The 24,062-nt window shown below is 38.0% G+C and overlaps 3 protein-coding genes across 6 annotated transcripts; 2 read left to right on the plus strand and 1 right to left on the minus strand.

Annotated features, from left to right (window-relative positions):
- Nucleotides 1-307: 307 nt before the first annotated feature.
- On the plus strand, nt 308-15,124 carry LOC110375781 (ubiquitin conjugation factor E4 B). 2 transcript variants are annotated; one of them, XM_049849916.2, is made up of 20 exons: nt 308-577; nt 727-1,359; nt 2,053-2,136; nt 2,856-3,000; nt 3,198-3,760; nt 3,907-4,164; nt 4,548-4,794; nt 6,948-7,121; nt 8,497-8,617; nt 9,046-9,177; nt 9,589-9,786; nt 10,040-10,382; nt 10,557-10,652; nt 11,026-11,147; nt 11,324-11,462; nt 12,162-12,275; nt 12,979-13,099; nt 13,217-13,323; nt 13,412-13,505; nt 13,601-15,124. In XM_049849916.2, the coding sequence occupies exons 1-20, from the start codon at nt 554-556 to the stop codon at nt 13,660-13,662; spliced, it is 3,777 nt and encodes a 1,258-aa protein (XP_049705873.1). In that variant the 5' UTR covers nt 308-553; the 3' UTR covers nt 13,663-15,124. The 2 variants fall into 2 exon arrangements, with proteins under 2 accessions (XP_049705873.1, XP_049705878.1); XM_049849921.2 differs by lacking the exon at nt 2,053-2,136 and having other exon boundaries at nt 315-577.
- Nucleotides 15,125-15,159: 35 nt separating this feature from the next.
- Nucleotides 15,160-17,689, minus strand: LOC110375784 (ubiA prenyltransferase domain-containing protein 1 homolog). The gene has a single exon (XM_021334032.3). The coding sequence runs from the start codon at nt 17,290-17,292 to the stop codon at nt 16,294-16,296; it is 999 nt and encodes a 332-aa protein (XP_021189707.2). The 5' UTR covers nt 17,293-17,689; the 3' UTR covers nt 15,160-16,293.
- LOC110375800 (sedoheptulokinase) lies at nt 17,685-23,725 on the plus strand. Of its 3 annotated transcripts, none has more exons than XM_049849940.2 (3): nt 17,685-17,821; nt 21,068-21,354; nt 21,524-23,725. In XM_049849940.2, the coding sequence occupies exons 2-3, from the start codon at nt 21,074-21,076 to the stop codon at nt 22,617-22,619; spliced, it is 1,377 nt and encodes a 458-aa protein (XP_049705897.2). In that variant the 5' UTR covers nt 17,685-17,821; nt 21,068-21,073; the 3' UTR covers nt 22,620-23,725. The 3 variants fall into 3 exon arrangements, with proteins under 3 accessions (XP_049705897.2, XP_049705904.2, XP_049705908.2); XM_049849947.2 differs by lacking the exon at nt 17,685-17,821 and adding an exon at nt 20,279-20,487; XM_049849951.2 differs by lacking the exon at nt 17,685-17,821 and adding an exon at nt 20,540-20,998.
- Nucleotides 23,726-24,062: the final 337 nt, after the last annotated feature.

A 24,062-nucleotide genomic window follows, 5' to 3' on the forward strand; every position in this document is an offset into this window, starting at 1 on the left:
TGTTCAGCTATAGAAGTTAATGAACGAATTTTGTTTTGCAGGCGTCTTTCAGAAATAATGTTTTTTTTAAAAGAATCCAATTCCAATCAGAAAAATACATTGAAAACAATGATTAAAACAATATTACAATTTGTATAATTTATTGGCTATAAGAAAAAAACTACATTTTTTTTTGATAAAGCTGCTATGAAACCGAATACACTTTATTATACATAAAAACATGTGCAAATGGCAACATGCGTATAGATTGCTATTGGATTGCTACCTAGAATACATAGCGCTATCTCTTTTTCTAAAGTGTGACTTGATGCTGATAGAAAGAGAGAGAATACTTAGGCTTTTGTTGGGACTTGAGTTCAGGCAAGGATGACGCGTGTATTTTCAATACTTTCTCGTCATTGTACCAACCACAAACGTCAAACAGCTGAGCGAGGTGACTGACTCGCCGTTGTGAGGCTTGCTCTTCTTTCCTATCCAAAATTTTGAAACTAAATTCAGTGAAATAGTGGTTTCAATAGTTGCTGCTCAACGTACAGAATAGTAATCATCAATCATGAGTGAGCTGAGTCAAGAAGAGGTAAGTAGAAAATTTGTTTTGTAAACGAACCTTGGCGTAATGCGTATGGCCAATCTAATTTCGTAACAAAACAAAGCGTTGGTGTTTGATGTTGGCGCGTGCATAAGGTTCATCCACGTGCAGCAGGACCTCATGTCGGTTGCTTGCAGATTCGGAGACGTCGCCTTGCGCGCCTGGCCGCGCTCAGTGGCGCAGGCTCTGCGCCGTCCCCAGCGAGCCCCCCGGTCACACCAGGCGCGTCGATGCCCTCGCCAGATCTGCAGACCTCCTCACAAGCTCGCTTCTCCCCCGCACCAGTTCCTCGTAGCTCCACAGAACCCTCCACCCCTGAAGTTGCCAACACAAACAAAGAACCAAACTATTCAGAAGGAGTAAAAAGTGAAGTAGATGACCAGTCAAAGATACCAGCGGATGGACTCATTGTCACGGAAAAGGCAGAGAACAATTTGCTAGATGAAATGCCTGATACCAAAATGACAGATCTGTCACAAACAAGACAGTACAACAGTTTTGACTCTATGGGTGAAGATACATTGTTGAGTTGTGGCTCCGTGAGAGTAGCCAGTTTACCACAGTCCACAGTGGGAGGCTCAGAAGGGGCATCAACTAGAGAGGACAGCACTTCACGGTCTATATCTCCAGCACAGTTCGCAGAACCGTCCCCAGTGCGGCCTCGGCCAAGTAATGCCTCACCCAGTTGCTCGCGACGGTCACTCTCCATGGAAGTTGATGATGTGTCAGAGAGGAATTCACAATCAGAACCACAGCAGGAACCAATGGAGGTTAGCAACTTACATAATACACAATTTGCTATGCTCACAAATTTGGTAACACTATTTTGCCACTTACAATATATATTAACTGAATATTTTTTATGCTTTTACATGCCTAACATTTCTGATGAATATGTACAGTATTAAAGAAAATTTTTAATGAATTGCATAAAGCCAGTTATGCATTTACAGAAAGTGAAGTGAATAGTAGATTTTTTTTGTTTGGATAGTTTAGAATTGTACAAGAAATTTAAATCTGTTGGTAATGATACAGGCTCAATATAGATTTATTTAGAAATAAATATAATTGTATAACTGCCCCATCAGCAACATAAAGTGGATGTAGTTCTGTGTACTAGTTTATCCACACGTTGAAAGTGTTCAAAACTTCTTCATTCAAGATGTTTATGAATCATTGACTGATTTATTGTTATTATGATGAAATGATAGTTCATAAAAACATGAGATCATCAGGTTTACAATAATGGGAGAAAAAATACAAATAATTCATACTTGTTCAAAACCATAAAGTTATTTAAGTAAAAGCAAATAATACTGTAACAGGCAGTGAACATGGGGCCTAGGGCCTAAGCTTTTGTGACTAATCTGGCCATTAACTGACAATACAATCCAGAATAAATCTGATGGTCTTACCCTATGTGTGATTTAGTGCATTAAGATTCAAATAAAGTTGAATCACAGTGTGTGCCTGAGGATGTACGTCGTTGCCGAGGCAGGCCTATGAAGCGCAGGCGTGGTGACGACGACTTTCCCAAAAATTTACAGGTGAAGGCATATAAAGAAAAGTTTGAATGTTAAACAGATCTAAATTTAGTCAGCTTATGGACAACCTGCAAAGGGTATTTGTATCAAGTCATCTAGTTTCTGCATTGGAAGGAAGAGATAACTGACAAACAATACTTTCTGTCTACACATCTGCCCCGGTGGAAACAATAGTTAATATGGAAATAGGACTTATGTTTTTTCTTACTATCTGCGGCTCACATGCTGTAAGCAAATTTTCACTTACCCCAGTTTGTCCCTCCAATTGGCCCTGTTCTACTGCTTCTACATTAAATAATAAATATCTTGTACATAATAATATAAAATATGTATTGAATAAATTACTAAATTCCTGTTCTAACAGTCATTCTCATTTAGAAAAGTGAGGGGCTGTCTCTCCGACCAAGTACGAGTCGGACTCACGCAGTAAGGGTTCCGTGCCATTATCTATAAACTGGCCAAAAATTCTCACATTTGTCACATTATGCCAATGAGATACGGCCTGCGGTAACAGACGGACGGACAGAAAGACAGCGAAGTGTTATTAATAGGGTCCCGTTTTTCCCTTTGGTACGGAACCCTAAAGAGAATTATTTCAACAACTTTGCTTGCGAATTGTAGCCACAAGTTATATTTTCAGTAGTCTGGGCATGACGGTGTTGTGACTATCCTATTTATACTAAATAGTTTAGACTTGATCAAGAAAGAATAATTTTTGCTAGGTGGATGACAACGATAACACGACAGCATCCCCGGCTCGCAAAATCCACCGGTCTCGCACAGTGAGCTGCACTGAGCTAACTGAGGAACAACTGAGAAACATCGTCGCCAAGATTCTACAGGTGTCCTGGTCAGAAGATAGTGCAGGTTTGTTGCCCCTATTTATCAACAGGTATCTTTCTCTCTCTTCATAATTGCGAAAAGCGAAGTTTGCGTGACTGCGATTCACAACGGTGCTTGACCCAGAGTAGAAAAATAATGTTACAACCATTCTTTGTAAACCCAAAATAACTAACTCATTTTTCATATTTAACCTTTAGAAGCTAACAGACTGTTTATTTCAGGTGGTATATTTGTGCCGTCGGTGGCAGCGTCACTCCTTGATAACCCTAAACTAAGTTTAGATGAATTAGCATCAGAGGCTTTGATGGACGTTATAACTCAAATAGCGGATGGTTCAGATCCACTAAACCAGAAACTAATTGCGATTACCGAAACTACAAAGAGGCCTAGTGAAGATTGTGGGGACGATATGTTAACTAGTGGCCCACTCGGCTCGGAGACAGAGGTTGATAAATCAGATTGTCCTGCACCGTCGCTGCCCTTACCTAAGACAATACCCACACAGGGTCTAGCAGTTAGCTACATCGTACGATTCTACACGAATATCAATTCATATGAACGAGAACACTCAAAGAAGAGTTCCGAGCCGCCGTTGAGCGACTTGCTTCAGAGTTTGAGAACGTTACTAGTGAACCACCTAGTGCTAGTGCTGCAGGGCAAATTCGAACTTGAGAAGTGCAGGAAGTCCGCACTTTTGCCTTACATGCTGGTCGTGTCCCCGCCGACCGGGCTCATACCCGAGCTGCTGCTCGCTACATATAACGACAAGGAAGTATTTGAAGAGGTGAGTAATCATTTTCAAAATGACTACTGATGAATCAACGTATATTTTCTGTTATTGTTTACTTGCTCTTGTTATTGAAACTATTGTCTGATAAAAATGATTGGCATGAGTGAAGCAGAGCGCTGATGAGCAAGCGTTGTGCGCAGGTGTTCACGCCGCTGGTGATGGGCATCCGCGAGGAGATGCGTCGCGCGGTGTCGCCGCTGGGCGGGCGCGGCGCGTGCGGCGGCGGCGCGGCGCTGCGGGCGCTGCGCGCGCTGTGCGAGCTGCGCGCGGGGCCGCGGCACGCGCGCCGCCCGCTGGCCGAGCTGCTGGCGCGCCTGCCCAGCCTGTGCCCCGATCCCGTCACCACCGCCGTCGGACGGGAGATCGCGCGCGTCAGCTTCCTTGGACCCTTCTTTGCGGTACGTGGATTTTCAGATAACGTATAAGTAGTCATTTTGCCAACTCAACGCACGAATGTAAATATGCGGCCATTTAAGTTTAGTGGGTCGATAACACCATTATTTTAAACCATATTATGGACGAGGCAAGTCTGCCCGCAGTATGGCTTAAAATAAACTCCTTTGTAAACAAAGCAAAAGTCACTGTTTTCATTTTCATGACAATGAATAAATTCTGATTTCAGTTTATTGTCTCAACATAGGTCTCAGTTTTCGTTTTTGTTGAAACTGATAATGGCTAAGCGATGATAAACAATTCGATTTCTTCGCCTCTTACTAGCTAAGTAGCTATCATTCTTAGGCTTGGTATTTAGAGAAGTAAAGTTAGTCATAATGTTGTACAGATATCGCTATTCGCGGAAGAGAACCCGCGCTTGGCGGAGCGGCTGTTCGCGACGGGGTCGGGCGACCGCAGCCTGGCGTTCGCCCTGCAGCGCGAGGTGGAGGCGAGCCGCAACACGCTGCACAACATCTGCCACAACATCCTGCTGTGCCCCGACGCGCGCGAGCCGCTGCTCAACTACTTCGCCGCGCTGCTGCAGCGCAACGAGCGCAGGGCGCAGCTGCAGACCGACGAGAGATCTCTGGCCGGTCAGTATAACTACATTCAAATACATCTCCTCATATTCACAGGTGTAGGACCTGAACATAGGCTTCATCCAAATATTACAAATCTGAACGATTACTTTATTTGATTTGAACACGCTACTCTCAAAAACCTATTCATCGTCGTCTTAGAAAAAAGTTTCAATATTTCCTTATAGCAATATCGTCTTCTTTCGATGGTTGTTGCCTGATGTAGATCTCAAGACTATTCCTTATGAAATTGGGGACATTTTGTAGTCATTATATCAAGAAACCGAATTCTACCCGCAGTTTATCCATTGTATGTATTGTTATATGTACTAGTTAATCTTCGGACATTGTTACTACGGATGTTTAACACAACGAGATGCTGGGAGACAGTATAAACAAAACTTTCGTCTTTATAATGAATGGCGCTGTACTAAAATGAATGAACAATGACATATGAAAAGAAGTATGTAAACGGCTGGCTACAATAATTTTCAAGATTCAGTTCTTGGCTTTTTGGTAGTTAAAACATGTGATTAACCAGGATTTTATACTAGAATTAAGTAACTCGAATCCTAGTCGAAATGTACAAAGATGGTCTCTATTTAAGTTTTAGGAAAAATACTTTTGTACCAAAAATAAAGACTATACACGTATTTGGAGTTAGTGGACAGGTGATAATGTACCTAGCTTTGTGAAAAAATGTAGCGTCATGATTTTCTTAGAGTTGGCAAATCATTCAACGCGATGAGATGACGGGACATTTCCAAATGCTCCATTACCTACTAGAAAAAGCCTGACTTGCCATTATTTTTAGGAAATTTTATTTTTATATTTACATATCATTCTTTGCTATCTTTTATACAATGTCATAAGTATTTATGCTACTATGTAATAATATGCATATACGTCGGGCATGAATAACATACAGGCTGAGTTTTTATCCGAGTTCGAAGGAGAAACCGCATCTCAAGCTATTGTACGTAATAAAAAATGCAGGCAAATAACGTCGAGAAGGTTTATCTTCCTCCTATCATACGCTACATCGAAACATTGGAATTCAGTTCGTGGCTGCACAAATGTAATGTTTTTTTCAACAATTTGCGTAATTACACAAATATCTTACGTTCAAAATTACTTTGTTTTTTTTTTATTCATAAATGTTTGCCAAGAGCTCGTCGATACGGAGTAGGTTGTGTCTCCTTATAGATAAAGACGTTACTGCAAGTTTATCAGTACACTGACAACGATAATAAATTGAAGCGTTATGTGCGTAGTACTGCTAGTAATGACTAGCGAAAATAGACCACATATTTCGTTCAAATGTCGCTCACCTCGCCTTGTCTATTAGACGAATTTGTATTGGCAATCGTCCAAATCATTTACTTTCCAAGATTTGGATCGAAACATTAAGCGCTACTTGTTGACGGTTTTCTGTAAATATTTATGTTTGTAACGATGTCAGGTGTGCGACACAAACAGATTTCCGTCGCAAACAACACGCAAATTATATGACGAGTGCCTCTAGATACCTAGGCTTGTTATTATCTTGAGCTAGCTACTTTTATACTTGAAGCTAAAGGCAACAGCTCGATAAAGTACAGATTGCGACAGCTATCAACTACTTACACAGAAATATGAATACGACAGGAATCTTCGATCGATAAGCTTGTTGACAAGTTCTTGTAAACAATGCAGAAAAAGAATCATTCATTGAAATTATCAATCTGATATTTGCTATTAATTCATGCTATTATGTATTTGTGACGTGCAATTGGGACGAATGATATAAACACAGTTAGGATAACATATCACCCAAATCTGTCTATGCAATGCTAAATCATAAACTGTTTTGTTTCTCACTTGTCCAGTGACTCTAAACATTTCAAAATCAGTTCAGAAAACCCAAAGATTACCCTTTACAACTCCACAAACACGTTACCTTTACCTACTTCTTTTCGATTTCGTTATCAAGCATAACAGCTTTACTACAAAAACTTAAACACCTGTTGAACCCTTGTCTAAAAAAAGCGTGGCTGCAAAACGGACCTTATTTCAACGTCATAATCTATATTTTTTTTACACAAGTGTTCAACAGATGTGTAAAAGTTTTTGTGGTACGATGGTAAAGTTTTAAACAATTCTGATAAAAATATGTTCTATTGTTTCAGGCGACGGCTTCATGTTGAACGTATGCTCGGTGCTACAACTGCTGTCAGTTCGCATCAAGTTGGAGCGGGTCTACCCTCTGTATACGTTCCAGCCCGACTCCTGGGTCAACGTGCGCGATGAAACCCGCCTTTATTTCACCGCTCAAGAGGCTCAGGACTGGCTGGATTCGCTCAGTAAGTTACTTGTTATCTTTATGAAATTAGTGTTTATCAAAGTACCATGATTCAGGAATGCAGAAGAGTTCAAAAGGAATAATATGAGGTTTTAGTTGGTACTAGTCAGACATTCTATTTTCCACGCTAAACTCGTTGAACGTCCAATGTAATATTAAATTTATATCTGTCCCTTTCAAGTTCAAATCGTGATGTAGCCGATAGTTAGAGTAGATGTAGGCTTTCTTTATGGTTTGATTGTGTGAGCTGCATTGGCACTCAGAAAATACAATTAAAGTTATGGTCCATTGGCCCTATCGCAGTCAACTGCTGCCGATACGTTGAAAACACACAAAATAAGTTCACACCGTGCCCTTAAGAGGACGAATTGGAATTTTTGGCGCCAAGAATGTCAATTTTTCTCAGTAAATACAAAACGGATCAAAATACAACTTGGTTACCTGAAAGTTCATGATATAAACCTTATTTTGTTAGTTGTAGAAACATGATTAGGTAACTTTTATAACAGAGAAAAATATATCAAACATACCTCTTTTTAAAAAGAGATTCACATATTATGGGCAAACGGGACCGATTTAAGCCTCTTAACTTTTTTAGTAGTTGAGTATATACATACTCTTTAAAATGGTAGTAGGAATTTTTATTAAATTATCATTTCTAAATATTAAAATTACAAAACCATTTTGTCGCTTACGACTTTTAGTTATAAGCTAGCGCGCGTATTGTTATCCTCGCCCCGCTCAGACGCTCCGACCCCTTTTGGCGCCTTAGATGCGCGTGCCGGTTATGGAATTATTGTTGACCACTTCCTCGCCTTAACCTTCTCTATTCCACGTTTTATACACACACCAAACGTTTGTCACTGTTAAAGCCGCTAGCTAAATTAGTTACACCTACGCTAATTGGGTCGATCATTACGATGTATTGCATTAAAACATAATCGCAGACGAGCGGCTCAATGACCCCTCGTTTTATATTGACCGAAACCGTCATCACGGACAATTAGATTTTAATTCTCGTTGCTAGAAATAAATTGATTACAAATTCTCTATATCACTGCTTCATTATTTTTGAGAATTAATTTCCTGCCGAGTTCCTCAGTGTTTTCGAAGGCACGGTAAACTTATGCGTCCCGGCTTTCATCTTTTGCAGTCCTTACGGGTAGTTTAGAAAGCCTGATAACCCGAATTATGTAAGAGTAAAGTGTTGAAAGGGAGACACTTGGGAATAGATAGAGGTGGTGATATAGACAGTCGCTACATGTAAAACACTGGTACCTATTCAGCAGCATCTAATAAGGCTGGAAAACTACCCCAACATAGTTTTGGAAAGCCATAATGAAGTAGTTTTTTACGATATATTTTTTTGTCCTCAGATAAGGACCCGTCTCACAAGTGGCCCGAAGCTAAGTTCCAGACTGTGTGCTGGTTCCTCACACTGCATATGCACCACGTGGCGCTCATTCCCGCGCTGCACACGCATCAGCGCCGCATTCGGTAAGTCTACTGATACAAGACGAATTAATTAAGATATTTAATTATTATTATTCTCGATGCGTACATCTATAATGGGCATAGCAAACTAGAATGTTATAACTTATGTTTTTTTTTTTATATATATATTTTATTGTTTATAATGCTGTTGGTGTGCCAATACCTAAATGAAAAAAAGGCAAACAATGTTCTTCTGTTTATAGGCTATAAACTGCATGGGTAGAATATATAACAACAAGTTTGTCGTTGTATACGTCACACATATAAACAGCTTCTACAATGTTTGAAAAATTTTTAAATTTTAATCATCTGTGCCCTGATGGAATTTCCAAAAAAGTAACGTAACTTACGTCCAGTTGGCTATTTATTCTTCTTACCAAGTTTTATATCAATCTTCAATTTAGCAATTATATATTTTTTTCTGGTTACAGTGCATTCCGTGATCTCCAAAAAGTGATAGAAGAGTTGATGGCGGCCGAGCCGCAGTGGCGCAACAGCTTCTCAGCGCTGCGTAACCGCGAGTTACTGCGCAGGTGGCGCCGGCAGATTAAAAGGCTACACAGGTAATAAACCACGAAAAATTATTCGTAAACGTGTTGTCTCTTTCTGTACATAATTTCCATTAGTGATGGATTTACCGTACTGGATACTGTGGGCATGTTCACAACCCTAAATAACTTGGGTCGTCACGTCACACTTGTTTTTATTTATTTATGGGGAGTACATAAAAAAGACCTTGATAAAACTCCCTTATGTATTACCTCCATGTACTCTCTTATACACTTTTCCCCTTACATACTTCCTTATTTACTCCCATACACATGTAACTTTATGTTCTGTCTTATGTGCTCCCCTGTATTTTTTTATTTAAACCTTTTTATTAGGCAATTGTTAAATACAAATACTATGGCTATGTTAAATGTAATAATAATACCTTAATGCACTCTCTTATACAAGCACAATATTGTTGTCAGGTCAAAACAGTGCGCAGAAACAGCCCTCCTAGAAGGCGAGCTGATGCGTCGCAGCCTGCAGTTCTACGCCTCAGCCTGCGCCCTGCTCACGCAGCAGCTCGACGCGGCCCGCGCGGGCGGAGCCCTCGCCGACGCCTTCGCTGCCACCCCGGAGTGGTACGTCGAGGATATCGCAGAGTTCATGCTGTTTGCTGTGCAGTGAGTATCTATTCATCTAATTTAGAGAGAACTAATTCCCGCACCCGAGTTAAGAGTTCACTTTCACCAGTCTACATGTTGGTACCTGAACCCGTCTTCTATATAAAACCGCAGTTACCGAGAATCATAACAAACTTTCGCATTAATAGTATACAGGTTCTTAATTCCATCTTCGACCACATCGTCGCTTACCATTATGTGAGATAGTAGTCAAACGCGAGCCTGTTAAAAAGTAATTCTAAATCAATTCCAGATACGTGCCACAAATCGTAGCCGACTACATTGAAGACCCGATCATAACGTGGCTTCTAAGCGCCATATGCCACTCGCGGCTCTTCAAAAACCCCTACTTAGTCGCGAAGATCGTGGAAGTACTCTTCGTGATCAACCTATCCGTGCCACTGAAGCTGAAAAATGTATACGAGAAGTTCATGGACCATCCGATGTCCCAAACGGCTTTGCCAAGCGCTCTCATGAAGTTCTACACAGACATAGAAACTACTGGACAGAGCACTGAGTTCTACGACAAGTTTACCATTCGATTCCATATCAGTATCATCTTGAAAGGCATGTGGGAGCGACCTATTCATAAACAGGTGAGAACAATGTTTTTTTTTTTTCGATATTTTCCTAGTTCCGTTTTTTTTTTGAAATGTGGCAAACCACAATTTTACCTGACAAAGGAGGTATTTAATGTTTTCTTCTTAGTTGAACTAAACTCTACATATTTTTTTTTCCTGTTGTATAATTTGTGTATTTTTGTTTGGTAGGCCATAGTGAAGGAGTCTCGCTCCGGCCGCCAGTTCGTCAAGTTCATCAACATGCTGATGAACGATACCACATTCCTTCTCGACGAATGTCTCACGGTTAGTATTTTATCTCACTTACACCTACGTCTTGTTTGATTGTTTTGATTTAGTAGAATATTTCTTTTATAAATACATTAATTCTTCAATGTAAATAAAATCACCACTGTGAGACTGATGATTTTATTTAACTTTTTACTTTATAGTATAATTTTCCACATACATATTACCTACTTCGGAAGTTTCGGAGTTTGTGTGGGACCGCCACTTCTAATTCCCAGCAAAAACACACAGGAAGTGGGGAAGGGTGGGGGCTGTCTGTTCAAAATTTTGGCGTTCAAAAAGTGCTGATTTTCAGCCTACTTTCAATAAATAACTTTTAATCTTTTATCTTATGGTATTGTAGTAACAGTATTACGCTTGTGTTGTGCAGTACCTGAAGCGCATCCACGAGGCGCAGGAGGGTGCGAGCGGCGCGGCGGGCAGCGCCGACGCACGAGCTCGAGCGCTGGCGCAGGACGAGCGACAGTGCCGCTCATACCTCACGCTCGCCAGGTATGTACATAACTAGCCTTCAGGTATTTTTTTTATCGATGGCAAAAATCATCAAGTGACCCCTCCCGCTGTGGGCTAGCAGGGGTGAGGGAGTGTCAGATTTTTACTGACAAAATCCCATCGTGTTCCTTTGCAGACTGTTTATGTGTTCTTAATTTTCATAATTACTTTTCCAGGGAAACCGTGGACATGCTGGAGTATCTGACCGTGGAGATCAAGGAGCCGTTCCTCCGTGCTGAGCTGGTGGACCGGCTCGCGTCCATGCTTAACTTCAACCTGCAGCAGCTTTGCGGACCTAAGTGCAAAAACCTTAAGGTACGGCGTCACTTTCTTTGTTCTTCCAGGATGACAAAATATTTAATTTCGAGAAAAAACTAGCATCGGCCAACCCCAATGTCGAATTACGCTAGCGGGCCCTATAAGGCCAAAAGTATTCCAATGAGCCTCGCGAAAAGGGGGCAATTATGGAGCTTGGGACGATGAAGTTTCTTGTCGGCCCTTCTCCATGAGAACCCACTCTTTGGAACCATTTAACTAGCTTAGTGTTTTGAAAACGCTCTTATAGGTCTATTTGAAAATGAATTTTAATTATTATTCTCTCTATGTATATCTCTATACGCAACACCATTATCCGGTCCAAGACGGGCATACTCGATGTGGGCAATAAGTCTGCGAAGTTGAAGTGGGATTGGGCGGGTCACATCTGTCGAATGCACCCGGACAAGTGGGCCAATATAACCACAAAGTGGATCCCGGAGGATGGAAGGCGACCGAGAAGGAGACCAAGGAAAGGCTGGAGGGAAGACTTGGACAGCTTCCTCTCGGACTGGTCTCAAGCAGCGAGGGATAAAGAAAAGTGGAAGGCTTTGGGGGAGGCCTTTGCCCAGCAGTGGGACAGCACAGGCTAATAAAAAATAAAAAAATGTATATCCAGCACTGTCAAAACCTCTAATATTGCAGTAGACCTCCTCTAACAAGTCCGTTATTTAGAATGCCTTATTTTGTTGTATTCAGGTCCGTCGGCCTGAGAAGTACGGCTGGGAGCCGCGGCGGCTGCTGAGCCAGCTGGTGGACATCTACCTGCATCTCGACTCCCCACAGTTCCACGCCGCGCTCGCCGCTGATGAGGTAAGATCGTCTTACCCTGCTACTTATATTATTGAGGCCCACCCAACAGATCTCTGTCATCAGTAACGCGGTGTCCTGCGTGAGCGACGAACGCGACGGACGCGATCAACTCAACGGCATGCCATACATGCGGCCTATGTGAAAGTCTGCGGCGAGACGCGACGTAACGCGTACTTGTTTGATTGCGACCAGATGCGACACCACGAACTATTCAGAAGCGTTGATCGCCGCAGTGCGTGAATGAAGATTGTTGTGGGACAAAATCATAGAAATCGTTTATTAGAACAAAGAACTTGAAATAATGTTGCTGTCTGTACTTTAAATATGAACTTTCAAGCAAAATTGTACTGTATTTCTCCATGATTTGAGAAGTAATGACCAAAATCACGTAGGACATTTGTCGCGTACAGCATCGCGTCGCATTACGTCGCTTCGCGTTTGTCGCTCACGCAGGACACCGCGTAATACTAACATTCACGTACATATTTATGCTCTTCTCTATCACGCGTATAATCATAATTAATATACTCTTGTGGTATAATATTTTATCGCACCTCATTACTTACCCACATTGTGGGTCCCACTTACACTGACAAACACTGACCTCAAATGTGTGTTATACACCTATCCTCAAATATGGACTTCCTTTTTCTTTGTGATAAAACAAAAACGAATACTGATTTATCTTCTTTTGTATTTCCAGAGATCATTCCGCAAAGAATTGTTCGAAGAGGCAGCCGTGCGGCTCGCTAAGTCCTGCATCAAGACCACGACGGAAATAGAGCGCTTCAAGGCGCTCGCTGACAATGCATATCAAATTGCAAGTATGTTCCATTTTAACTTCGTATTACAAAATAATAATATTACGAAAGGACTTCAACCAAACACTATCTAGTATGTTCAAATGAGAGAATATAAACCATTTGATTATTTGTTTTCAGTATCCAATCAACAGAAAAGCGACGAATTTGCTGACGCTCCCGAAGAGTTCAGAGATCCGCTTATGGACACACTCATGACTGACCCAGTTTTATTGCCCTCTGGGAAGGTAAGTTGAAAAATATAAGTTATATTTTTCCACTTCGACCCTCGGATATAGTTCATATCAATACTAACATGTCATTTTTATTTTTCAGATAATGGACCGATCGGTGATCTTGCGTCACTTATTGAATAGCGCCACTGACCCCTTCAACCGACAACCACTTTCTGAAGACCAACTACGTCCAGGTACATACTTTGTTACGAATACAGCAGAAGAGTTACTGTATATTCTAGATGTTATCTTCCAAGTTCAAAGCTAATCTTTACTTTTTATGTTCCAGCAACTGAGCTCAAAGAGAAGATCAACCAATGGCAGCGCGAAAAGAAAGCGTCGACGTCGTAATCGTCCGAGGCCAACACTAAAGTCTGATGTATATAACGTAACCCGTATATAAAGACTACCGGACGGATTTTTCCGCCTTTGACGGACTATTGTCCGTATGCATGAATGTGAGATTATTCCATGTATGTTATTCAGTGCGAATGTTTCGGGAAGCAGAAACTGCGAGTAATTGTAACGTTTTTGACCGAACCGATCATTTTCAATTTATGTACAGGTGTTAATTTAACCTTTGTTTGTTTTGTGTGGTCACAAAATTCTTCCATTAGTATTATCGATTGTGAGAAGAACTAATTTTTAACTTACCACTACTAAATTTGTATATTTTTTTAGTTAAATTAAAGCTGAAGTTGGCATCTATTTTTAGCTTTAACACGACGCACGTGAGTCTCGAAATTAATATTATAACATAAACTTTTATTGAAATCTAATGTTAAAATAAAAAACTTAAATTAACATCTGTATCTTCACTTAACCTATGGAGTTTGGCGTTGTGGAACGCTAAATACGAATGCTTGATTGGAATGAACATCACATGTATATAAAGGCCTAAATGCTACGATGCAAGGAACATGACAATGATTTGGAGTAAGCTAGGTGCTTTCGTCTCGACCCCAATACTGGCTATGATATATGAGCACAACTTACGAGTATTTAGTGTGAAACATAAGCTGGACGTCGTCATGCATTTTATAGGACATCTCTGTTATGAAACGTGAGCAAGTAATTTCGATCTTAGATTTGTTAGTCCTGCATTAGTTTAACTAATGGTTATACATTAGGTTATAAATATATAAACATATAGGAATTGTATGGAATGTTGAAGACTTCTTATTTTTGTGCAAAATGAAAATTAGAAAAATGTATTTAATTATATTATGGATTTGATTACTATTTGATTATAGTGATATTATGTTTAGTCTTTGTTAGCAAACATGATTTTTGTATTATTGTTTAATACATTGTGATTTGTTCCTTTATAACATTAGTTATGATTTGAAATGGATTTTCACTTGAGAATTAGGTAATAGTATTCATTATAATATCATTAGCATAATTCAATTAATAGTATAATTAGAATCAAAATCGGCCTGTTGTTATCCGACAGGTAGGGGCTCTTGCCGACGTAATGTCCATTCGGCTAAGTATCTGTACTTGAAACATGCATAATATGTTTCCACAGAGTCAGTACACCACTCGTGTTATTGACACTGTGCAATAGCAACACTTTGCTGTCTATAGTATGTTTGTTACATGTATCTCAAGTTTATCATATTTCTCCAGTCACTGCCAATATATTCAATGTAGATTTAGAGCAGGCATTCCTGAATGAAATCCATTTCTTAAAATTACATGGTCTCACTTGTATAATAATTTGACTTGTAATTTACCATTATATTATGAAGATTCTATATTATAGAGGTCTCCTACGTTGATAATATCAATAAAATTCAATAAATGGAAATATCGTTTTTGTCATTACAATAATAAAACAAAGTATTAACTTATCCATGAATTATATTTGACTAAATTTTATTCTTTCTCTAGCTAAATAAATAAATTATTGTCAATTCACAATAAAGAGATTTCATTGTATTCAAATTACAAAATTACTACAACCACAAATATTCCTTTCTTATAAACCTTAACATTAATAGCTCTTAAACATAATAAGAGGTAGATAATATTTATTTGAAAAGTATAGATGCAAGTTACAAGGTCAGAACCAAGATTATTAAATTTTAATGATTAAATCTTTACTTATTCACATTCAGGTTCCATAATTTATGGAGTAGTGCTGCTTTTGTATTCCTTAAAAGAACAATTTAGCATTTGTAAGAGGGCAGTTCATTGTCAAAGAACAATCCATTATATGTATGACTATGCTGATCTCATGACTCAATACTAAACAACTCACAACAAAGCCATTTACAAGTATGATATGTTTCTTGCATAACAAAGAAATTATAGTAAAAGTAGATCTTGGAACTAAGCTCACAACTTCCGGTGAGATTTTAAGGAAAAGTTACATATAAATTATTTGGTCTCTAACTTTACTATTTTCTAACAAAGGCTGATTTATCAATATCCAGATAATTTATATCTGTACAATAAATAATTAGGGTGACATTTTCCATCCAAAATCTTAAACTCGTCAATCATTAACACTTATGTAATCATATACAAATAAGCCTTTATTCTGATACATTTCATATTATAAGGCAGATAAAGGCTTTGATAGCATTCTCCTGTATGGTGTTGAATTTCCAGTGTCAACCAACTGAAACTGATTCAAGTTATATCCTATGTAGGTAGTTAATCTGTAGAACCAATTTCTAGCATATAATATGATACCATATTGAGTTCAAAAAACTCTTTTAGTATTTAAATCTAGCTAGCACTTACAAAGTATTCATCTTGACAAAATTACTCATCATCATGCTGTTGTATTTACAAGAGATTACTATTCACATAAATAAAATGCTTAAATACATAATCATGATTTAAAAGACTGGTCAGTTCTACTTTAAAATGTTCATTTCCATTCATTCTAAAATGTTCAGGTCATAAGCTCAAGAGGAAATCTGATATCTCATGATCCTTGTACATTACTTGTTGATTCATTTGTATATTTCATCGGAGTAGGAAGGGCAGGCGGTGAGCAAACAAACAAGATATCATGTACAACATGCCAAAATAGAAATTGAGCCTTGCTGTTTGTCTAGGCACATATCTCATTGTCTCAGGGCTTCTAAACCTTCTCTCTATTTCAAAAGCTCTTGGTAATGTCAGCATTGGGATCAAAAACCACAATGAACATCGCACTGATGCAACCACAAACATAATATAAGGAATGAATAGTAGAAATGCATACAACAAATATGATGCAGTTCTCCCAATCAATATTGCTAGTGTTACTATTTCTGCTTTACTATCTGTCTCAAGGTCTCTTGTGTTATTACTGTGTAAAATAGCCTCTGTATTCAATGCAAGTGGTATTGCATAGTATATTATTGGCCAGTCCACTCTTCCAGTCTGTGCTAAAAAGGCAAAAACAACAGATACTGGTCCAAATATTACTAAAACAAGAATATCACCAAGAGCTATATATTTAAGTCCAATACCACCAGTGTATAGAAATGATGAAGATAGTCCACCAAAATATACTAGAGCTAAGTGCTCCATGCGGGCTGGTGATAAAATTACAAGCGGTACAAATGAAGCACATCCAGCTAAATATAGTATAGCACCTAGCGAGACCACCTCATCTATACTCAAAATATGATCCACGAGAGTTCTGTCATCTGACTTTCGGTTATCAATTCCTTTAACAAAATCAAAATATGTATTAACCACATTGCCAGCCCCATGAACTGGAATAATTGTACAAAGAGTCAATAATAAAGTACACCAGCTGAAGCCACTGTCACCGGGCAGTCGATACGCAAGCGCTGCCCCCAGCAAAGTCGGCAGTAAACTCGCACTGAGAGACCACGGCCGTAACGCAAGCACGTAAGTCCGCACTTTCATTAGCGGGTTCCTAGTTGGTAATGTTTCCTCTTTCGGTTGTTGCAGTAAGTTTCCTTCCACATTTGGAATGTCCATGTCTTCGTTTTTCTTGTTTTTATCCATTATTTACCTCATTCACAGAAACATTAACAGTTTTGTATCATTATTGTTTTATATATGAGTTATTGGTGTTCATTATTTTGTACCTTTTTTCACTAGTCACAGATTTGAGGAAATTCAGGTTTTTCACTGAGTCTGAGAGTCTGCAAGTTCCGTTATTTTTGTACCGTTGCTGACCGATATTCAAAGAGAAATCACGAAATTCTACAGCATTCGTATAAAATCTGTCAACATGCCTGGAACAGACATTGTCAGTCACATGTCATCTCAATGTGAAAATGACATATGACAGATGCCACAGACAAACAAAAAAAAAAACATCTTGTGGTAGTGGTGTTCTACAAAGCGTGATATATTATAGCGCTTCAAACACCGGTTTTAAAAAGTAGGTAGGTACATAACTGACGACATGTTCTCTATTTAAGAATAGCAATCTACACAGCATCAGTATCACTGGCGATAGCGCTAATATTGCAATCATTTCGTGTGTTTGCCTTGTTTTACTGACTGTGCTACCGATTTCAAATCACAGGTATACCAATGTTTAATATAGTATTTTCTTTTATTATTGCATGTTTAACTTAAGTTCATTAATCAAGATTCATTAAATCTAGATACTTACTGAATTGCAACGTATCTGTAGTTTATTCATCCCATTCTTTTTTTTATATTTGACCTCTTCTAATTTAAATTTAAAATGAATGAACGGAGTAGTCGCCGCATTCACCTCAGACGAGGTCAACAACCTAATAATATTTCACGCATTGTTATGGTACAGTTCAAATAAAACATGTCATTAACAAGGTCGTTTGTAATAAGAGTAGGAAGCTATTAACGTAGTACAATAAGATATCTTGTAAAGCGATTAGGATCATTTGTGGTAATACAAAATTAGAAAAGATAACAGCGGCAATTTATGAAATCCTGTCTCCCGACTTTGTAACTTTATGTTCAGTTGTTTTCGTGGATAGCGATATGGGTAAACAGAGCTGTAGGTATTACACATTTATATTTCAACAAGTCATGAATAATCGGCAAAATTATAGGTATGTATAATAGCGATAATTAGTTTATTTATTTTGACGTGATAAAAGCGGTCAAACCTCATGAATGTAGATAAAGATAGGCTCCTGAATACTGTTAAGTATCAGCTTTTTTATCGCAGTTATTAGTTGCTTCATCTGAGAAACCGCGGGAAACAGCACTTCATAAAACAATTTGAAAGCGCAGTGAGGGGCTCCTTAAGAGGTCGTTTCCTCTAGGTATGTAGTGGTAGTTACACTGCGACACATTTAACCGTTTGTGGGTGAATTTGATAAGTGCGAATCATTTCCTCCGCACCACTGCTGCATCAGTAAATAGCATTAGAGACGAGAAGGTACAATACCTACACGATTTTTTTAAAGGATCGGTTAATTTCATTATCATATGATACTCGAGACTTTCGGCGGTTAACAAATTTTGCCCTGTATGAGGATTAAAATATGAAGATATCTTATAAATCCTAGATGAGCATTTAATGACGCAACATTTGCTGAGATAAATTTTACATAGTGTTGTAGACATAAGAACTAGCAATGGGCTGCAAGGTAAGTAAGTAATAAAGGTTGAGGCTTTACAACTTACCGAAAGCTCAAAAACTTAGAGGATTATCTTTAAAGGACCCCACATGTCATGCGCTCATCGAGGATTTTTAAGGTTCTCCCGACACGTGGAATCGGAATAATCCTTTAGAAAAGTTGATTTGCAAAAATATATCAGTGAGTTAACACTGAGTAATGCCACGAGTAAAAAAAATCGTGTGATAAGCTGCGGAATTAGCTGCGCGCGCAGGTGCCGCGGTGGCAACAATATATACATTAAAGTTCTAAAACAAAAGGACAATCCTCGTCATAAAACAATCTGCGCAATGAAAAGTAGTCAGTATGAGGATAGCTACCAACAGCCGCAAATCACGTAATCCTCACGACAATGTTTACTGTCTGACGTGGTGACCCATAAAAGTAGTTTACGATGTCAGTAATATTTTACTACCTCATTCAGGAATACTATAGATATTAAACTGTACCTGACAACCTACGTTGAGAAACGACGCTTGAGTTATAGATTGTTTCAATAAAAAACACTTCATTATTTAGGCTTTTTTTTATTTGGATTAAGCTTTTCTTCTAGCAATTTAACCCAGTTTTCGTATTGTTCGTTATCTTCTTCGTTTAATTCATCGCAGAACTTATCAATATCCTCGTCTTTGATATCTTCTTCATTTTCATGAGAAAATTGTGGTTGATCAGTTTGTTGTTTCTGATTTGTAGTGTTATTAACTTCTACTGGTTCACCATCATCATCATTGAATATTATCTTTTTATTTTTGTTTGCAGGACCTTTATTTGTCTGTGATTGGTTTTTCTTTTTAATTTTTTGTTTGACATTAGATGTTGTATGTGTTTCTTCATTTTTAGGCTCATTATCGCTACATTCGAGATTATCGGTATTTGTGTTGACTCGTTTGCTCTTTACTACTAAGCCATCAGTACCACTGTTGGTAGATTTCTTCCTTTTACCCATACTTCTGAAAAGAAAAGAAAGGGATAGCTTAAGCGACATAGATAAATTATTTTATTTAACATCGGATAAAACATTAGTCAAAAGATAGTTAAGCACTTAAGTTTGTATGGTATATAATAATTGTGTACATAGGTTACTACGACTACCTTTTTTTCTTCGGAAAAATGTTTGGGTTATCTAATTTAAAGTTTGCTCTCTTAAACCTAAAGGTGTCATACGTGACTTGACACACAAGACCTCATGCTATCACTCGCCAAAGTTCGAAGACTGTCGAAGTCTAACGACTACCCATAACAAGTATGAAATTACATCAACCCAATAATACTTAACCATTGACGTGAATCTAGTGTTCGATTCCGAAACACATCCGTGCATAATAGAGGAATATTAAATATCTAATTTTACTAAATACATAAAAAACATTTGAGTGCAAATGCTTATTCATCTTACTACTATAAAGTCACGCGATGAATTAATGATTACTATTAAATTATCAGAATTAGATTACATTTCTTATCACATTTACTGTCTGTACTTCGCCATGTGGCAGTAGCATTCAGGTATATAGTTGTAATTGACATTATTTTGAAGTAGTTTATGAGAATCCACAAACTGCAAACTTTTTGATATCAGGTAATACTTTTGTTTGGAATCAACATTACCTTCAAAAGAAACTGTAAGCCAACCATCGATCGGGCCAAATATCGGCCGACAGTTTAGCCTGCAGTATGCGGAGCTCTTACCTAAATTCTAATTACCACTGCTGTCTATTTGTATTCAAACTAAACAACGCGAGCTAGGTAACTACTGTTAAATATACAGAATGAATAAACATTTTGGTGGAATTGGAAAAATAACATACAACTGCGCGCTTGTTTACATTATCAAAAAAACAATTTGCACCTGTTATCGTAGAACTAATATATAACAGAAGTTATTCATTACCACTAAGTCAGTGAATCGCTGAAGTGTTTGATAAACACATCAGCCACTCAATGAGATAAGGAAAATACAAACCTACCTTTTTACGTAATACCTAACACGAGGTCAATGCGGGCGCATTGCCACCAGACACCACCCGCCACCCACCTCTCAATTCTCATGCGGCTGCCGTGATCGAGCAATCGAAACTAATTTCCGCGTGGTTCGTCTAGTCTCTCTGTTTTATCGTGTGTGTGATATTTTTTACTCGCAATTATTCATTCTATTTTAGTGCAAAATGGCCGAGAAGAGTTATGTGTTGGGCATGGACATTGGAACGACATCAGTGAAATTTTGTGTTTACGATCCAAACACAAAGGAAATAGTTGCTAAGCAGAATAAGGATACGGCGGCAAACATACCAAGTGATCAAGGTATTGAAGGCAACAAACAAGATGTGCCGAAAATAGTATCAGCTGTTCACTATTGCATATCGCGTCTACCAAGAGACGTATTGCGAAATGTTACAAAGATTGGGGTCTGTGGTCAAATGCACGGAGTTCTGCTATGGAGGGATGGGTACGTTAATGTTCATTATTATAAATATTTTAACCTGCGTTACTCTTCACAGAGGATATTTTTTCTTACTTTCTTTTACAGTTTTTTTTTCAGTTTCTTTTATACTTAGTAATGGTCTGTAATTGTAATTATATGTATTTGTTTGATAAAATAAAAATTGATATTTTAGGGCTTGGGAAAAAGTAGAAAAAGACGGAGTAGTGATGCGATATGAAGCGAAGAGAGAAAATATGTCAGCGTTATATACTTGGCAAGATATAAGGTGCAAACCAGAATTTTTAGATTCACTGCCAAAACCTGATTCACATCTTAATTGTTATTCTGGATACGGATGCGCGACTCTCCTTTGGATGCTCAAGCACAAGCCTGAGAAACTGAAAAACTTCCAATATTCTGGAACTGTCCAAGATTTTGTTGTTGCTATGCTTTGCGATTTAGAGACACCTATAATGTCCGACCAAAATGCTGCAAGTTGGGGCTACTTTAACACTGAAAAGAATGAATGGAATATCGATATTTTGCAATCTGTCGATTTTCCAGTCAGGTTATTACCTAAGATTAATAAAAGTGGCGAATTTGCAGGAAATTTAAAAGCCTCGTGGAATGGAATTCCTGAGGGAACGCCGGTGAGTGTTGCTATGGGTGATTTACAATGTTCAATTATTGCTACTCTCGAAAGCAAGGAGGACGCTGTACTAAACATATCAACATCAGCTCAACTTGCATTTGTAGTGAATAACGTGTCAGATTTAGACTGTAAAACAGTCGAACATTTGCCATATTTTAATAACACTTATTTGGTAGTTGCTGCGTCTTTAAACGGAGGTAACGTGTTGGCCACGTTTGTAAAAATGCTGCAGCAATGGATGCTTGAACTAGGATTCCCTACCCCGCAAGCTAAGGTATGGGAAAAACTTATTAGCTTGGGCTTAGAAGCTCAGACATCGACCATGCAGATAACTCCTCATTTACTTGGCGAAAGACATTCGCCAACAGCTAGGGCTTCAGTAGAAAATATTGATCTCTCTAACATAAATCTGGGAAGTGTATTTAAATCTCTCTGTGATAGCTTAATACAAAACTTACACCACATGATGCCTAAAGAAATTCTGCGGAATGCCAATGTAAAACGAATTGTGGGAAATGGTTCAGGATTGTCTAGAAATGCTGTTTTGCAAAGAGCTGTTGAACATTACTACAGTTTACCCTTAGAATTCACGTCTGGGGGAGACGCAGCGAAAGGCGCTGCTATTGCCATTATATAGTAGACTTGTTAATTAACGTTATTTTTTATTTATTTTATTTAATTGCAATATTGCAAAATTATATAATTTATCTTATACTTTTACAATAAAAGAGAGTACATTGCGTATTTTCTATGGACTCGGTAAAAGTTGCCTTTTTCGAGTTCTATATTTCTTGTTAGATGCCGCTCATCTTGCAATTAATTATTTTAGAGTCTATCGTTTGTCGCTGTATGGTTTGTTTATTTTAAGCATATGTATTTTGCGGGATTGTGCTAATTTCTCACCCATTCAAGTCACGATTTGTGAAATATCAAGCAATAAAGTGTTAATTACCATCAAAAATGGCACGTCGGTTGTCACCCGAAGCTTGTTAAATTATCATTAATTGTATATAACGATTTTTTTTATAATAATAGCAGAAAAGTTCAGCACTTCTATGTGGCCTAATTTTTTCTTCCTGTAAGAGTTTTCGGATTTTGAAAACAGTTCATCTAACAGCATTATAAGATTTAAGTGACTTCAAACTTCTTTATGTGCAGTTTATATGTATAGCTTCTTGGCCTACTACAGCTACACCAGTTTTAATGTAAAAACAAAGCTGCACTCAGCAACAATGAAACTTTCCTTGAAGTACAAACTTTACCTCCTTATAATCTTAGAGTAGACACAATTAGTACACTATAGTGTTATGTAAACAACCCGTTTTTATATCATTGATCTTTGTTCATGCAAGGACATTAATTAAAATTAAATTATGTTTAATTTTATTACGACATAGCTGTTTAAAGTAGCAATGTATTTTATAATAACTGTATGTTTATATTCATAGTTATGTTTACTTGTATTTTAAGTATGTTAATTTGTTATTAAGTAGCCCTTCTCGTTTTTATTATGAGTTCAGACAATGTTTCATTTGGCATTTCCTATTTGTATTAATTAATTATTACAGTGAACCATTTAATTGAATTCTATTACATGACAAATCATTCCACTTCGTAATTTGTTTGTAGGTAAATTGTTTTTACACGCAAAATCATTATGTATTATTGTTAAAAATATATAAAATAATTATGTACCTAAGTATTTTAGTTAACTTTTTATGAAAAGAAACTACCTAACGGCGTCTACAAACGTGGTTATTCATCAATCGTGTCACCCATTTCTCACATTTATTTTTAGATTGCTACTTGGTAGTCTATCGAGCTTCTTGGTAATTGTCGTAGTTTGCCAGATGGCAATAAGTATAATTTTATTATTATAGATACGCAAAATTGTAATAGCCTGATTTTGTAATAAAAAATGTTGAAAAAACTTTTGGTTATTTGTGAGTTTTATCAGTCCATAAGTACGAAAGAATTTATAATTATTCATGGCCGTTTTGAAATTTGGCGGGTTTCAACTGTCCTATAGTCATGTCATATACAAAATGGTCTGATGTCATTATAAAATAATTTGGTCATT

The sequence above is a fragment of the Helicoverpa armigera genome, chromosome 18 (assembly GCF_030705265.1).
Source record: "Helicoverpa armigera isolate CAAS_96S chromosome 18, ASM3070526v1, whole genome shotgun sequence".
Classification (NCBI taxonomy): domain Eukaryota; kingdom Metazoa; phylum Arthropoda; class Insecta; order Lepidoptera; family Noctuidae; genus Helicoverpa; species Helicoverpa armigera.

Coding starts and splice junctions, on each gene's coding strand:
- LOC110375781 (XM_049849916.2), top strand. CDS start 554: ATGAGTGAGCTGAGTCAAGAAGAG. Junction 578..726: donor GTGAGCTGAGTCAAGAAGAG/GTAAGTAGAAAA, acceptor GGTTGCTTGCAG/ATTCGGAGACGTCGCCTTGC. Junction 9,787..10,039: donor TTCATGCTGTTTGCTGTGCA/GTGAGTATCTAT, acceptor AATCAATTCCAG/ATACGTGCCACAAATCGTAG.
- LOC110375784 (XM_021334032.3), bottom strand. CDS start 17,292: ATGGATAAAAACAAGAAAAACGAAGACATGGACATTCCAAATGTGGAA.
- LOC110375800 (XM_049849940.2), top strand. CDS start 21,074: ATGGCCGAGAAGAGTTATGTGTTGGGCATGGACATTGGAACGACATCA. Junction 21,355..21,523: donor GTTCTGCTATGGAGGGATGG/GTACGTTAATGT, acceptor TTGATATTTTAG/GGCTTGGGAAAAAGTAGAAA.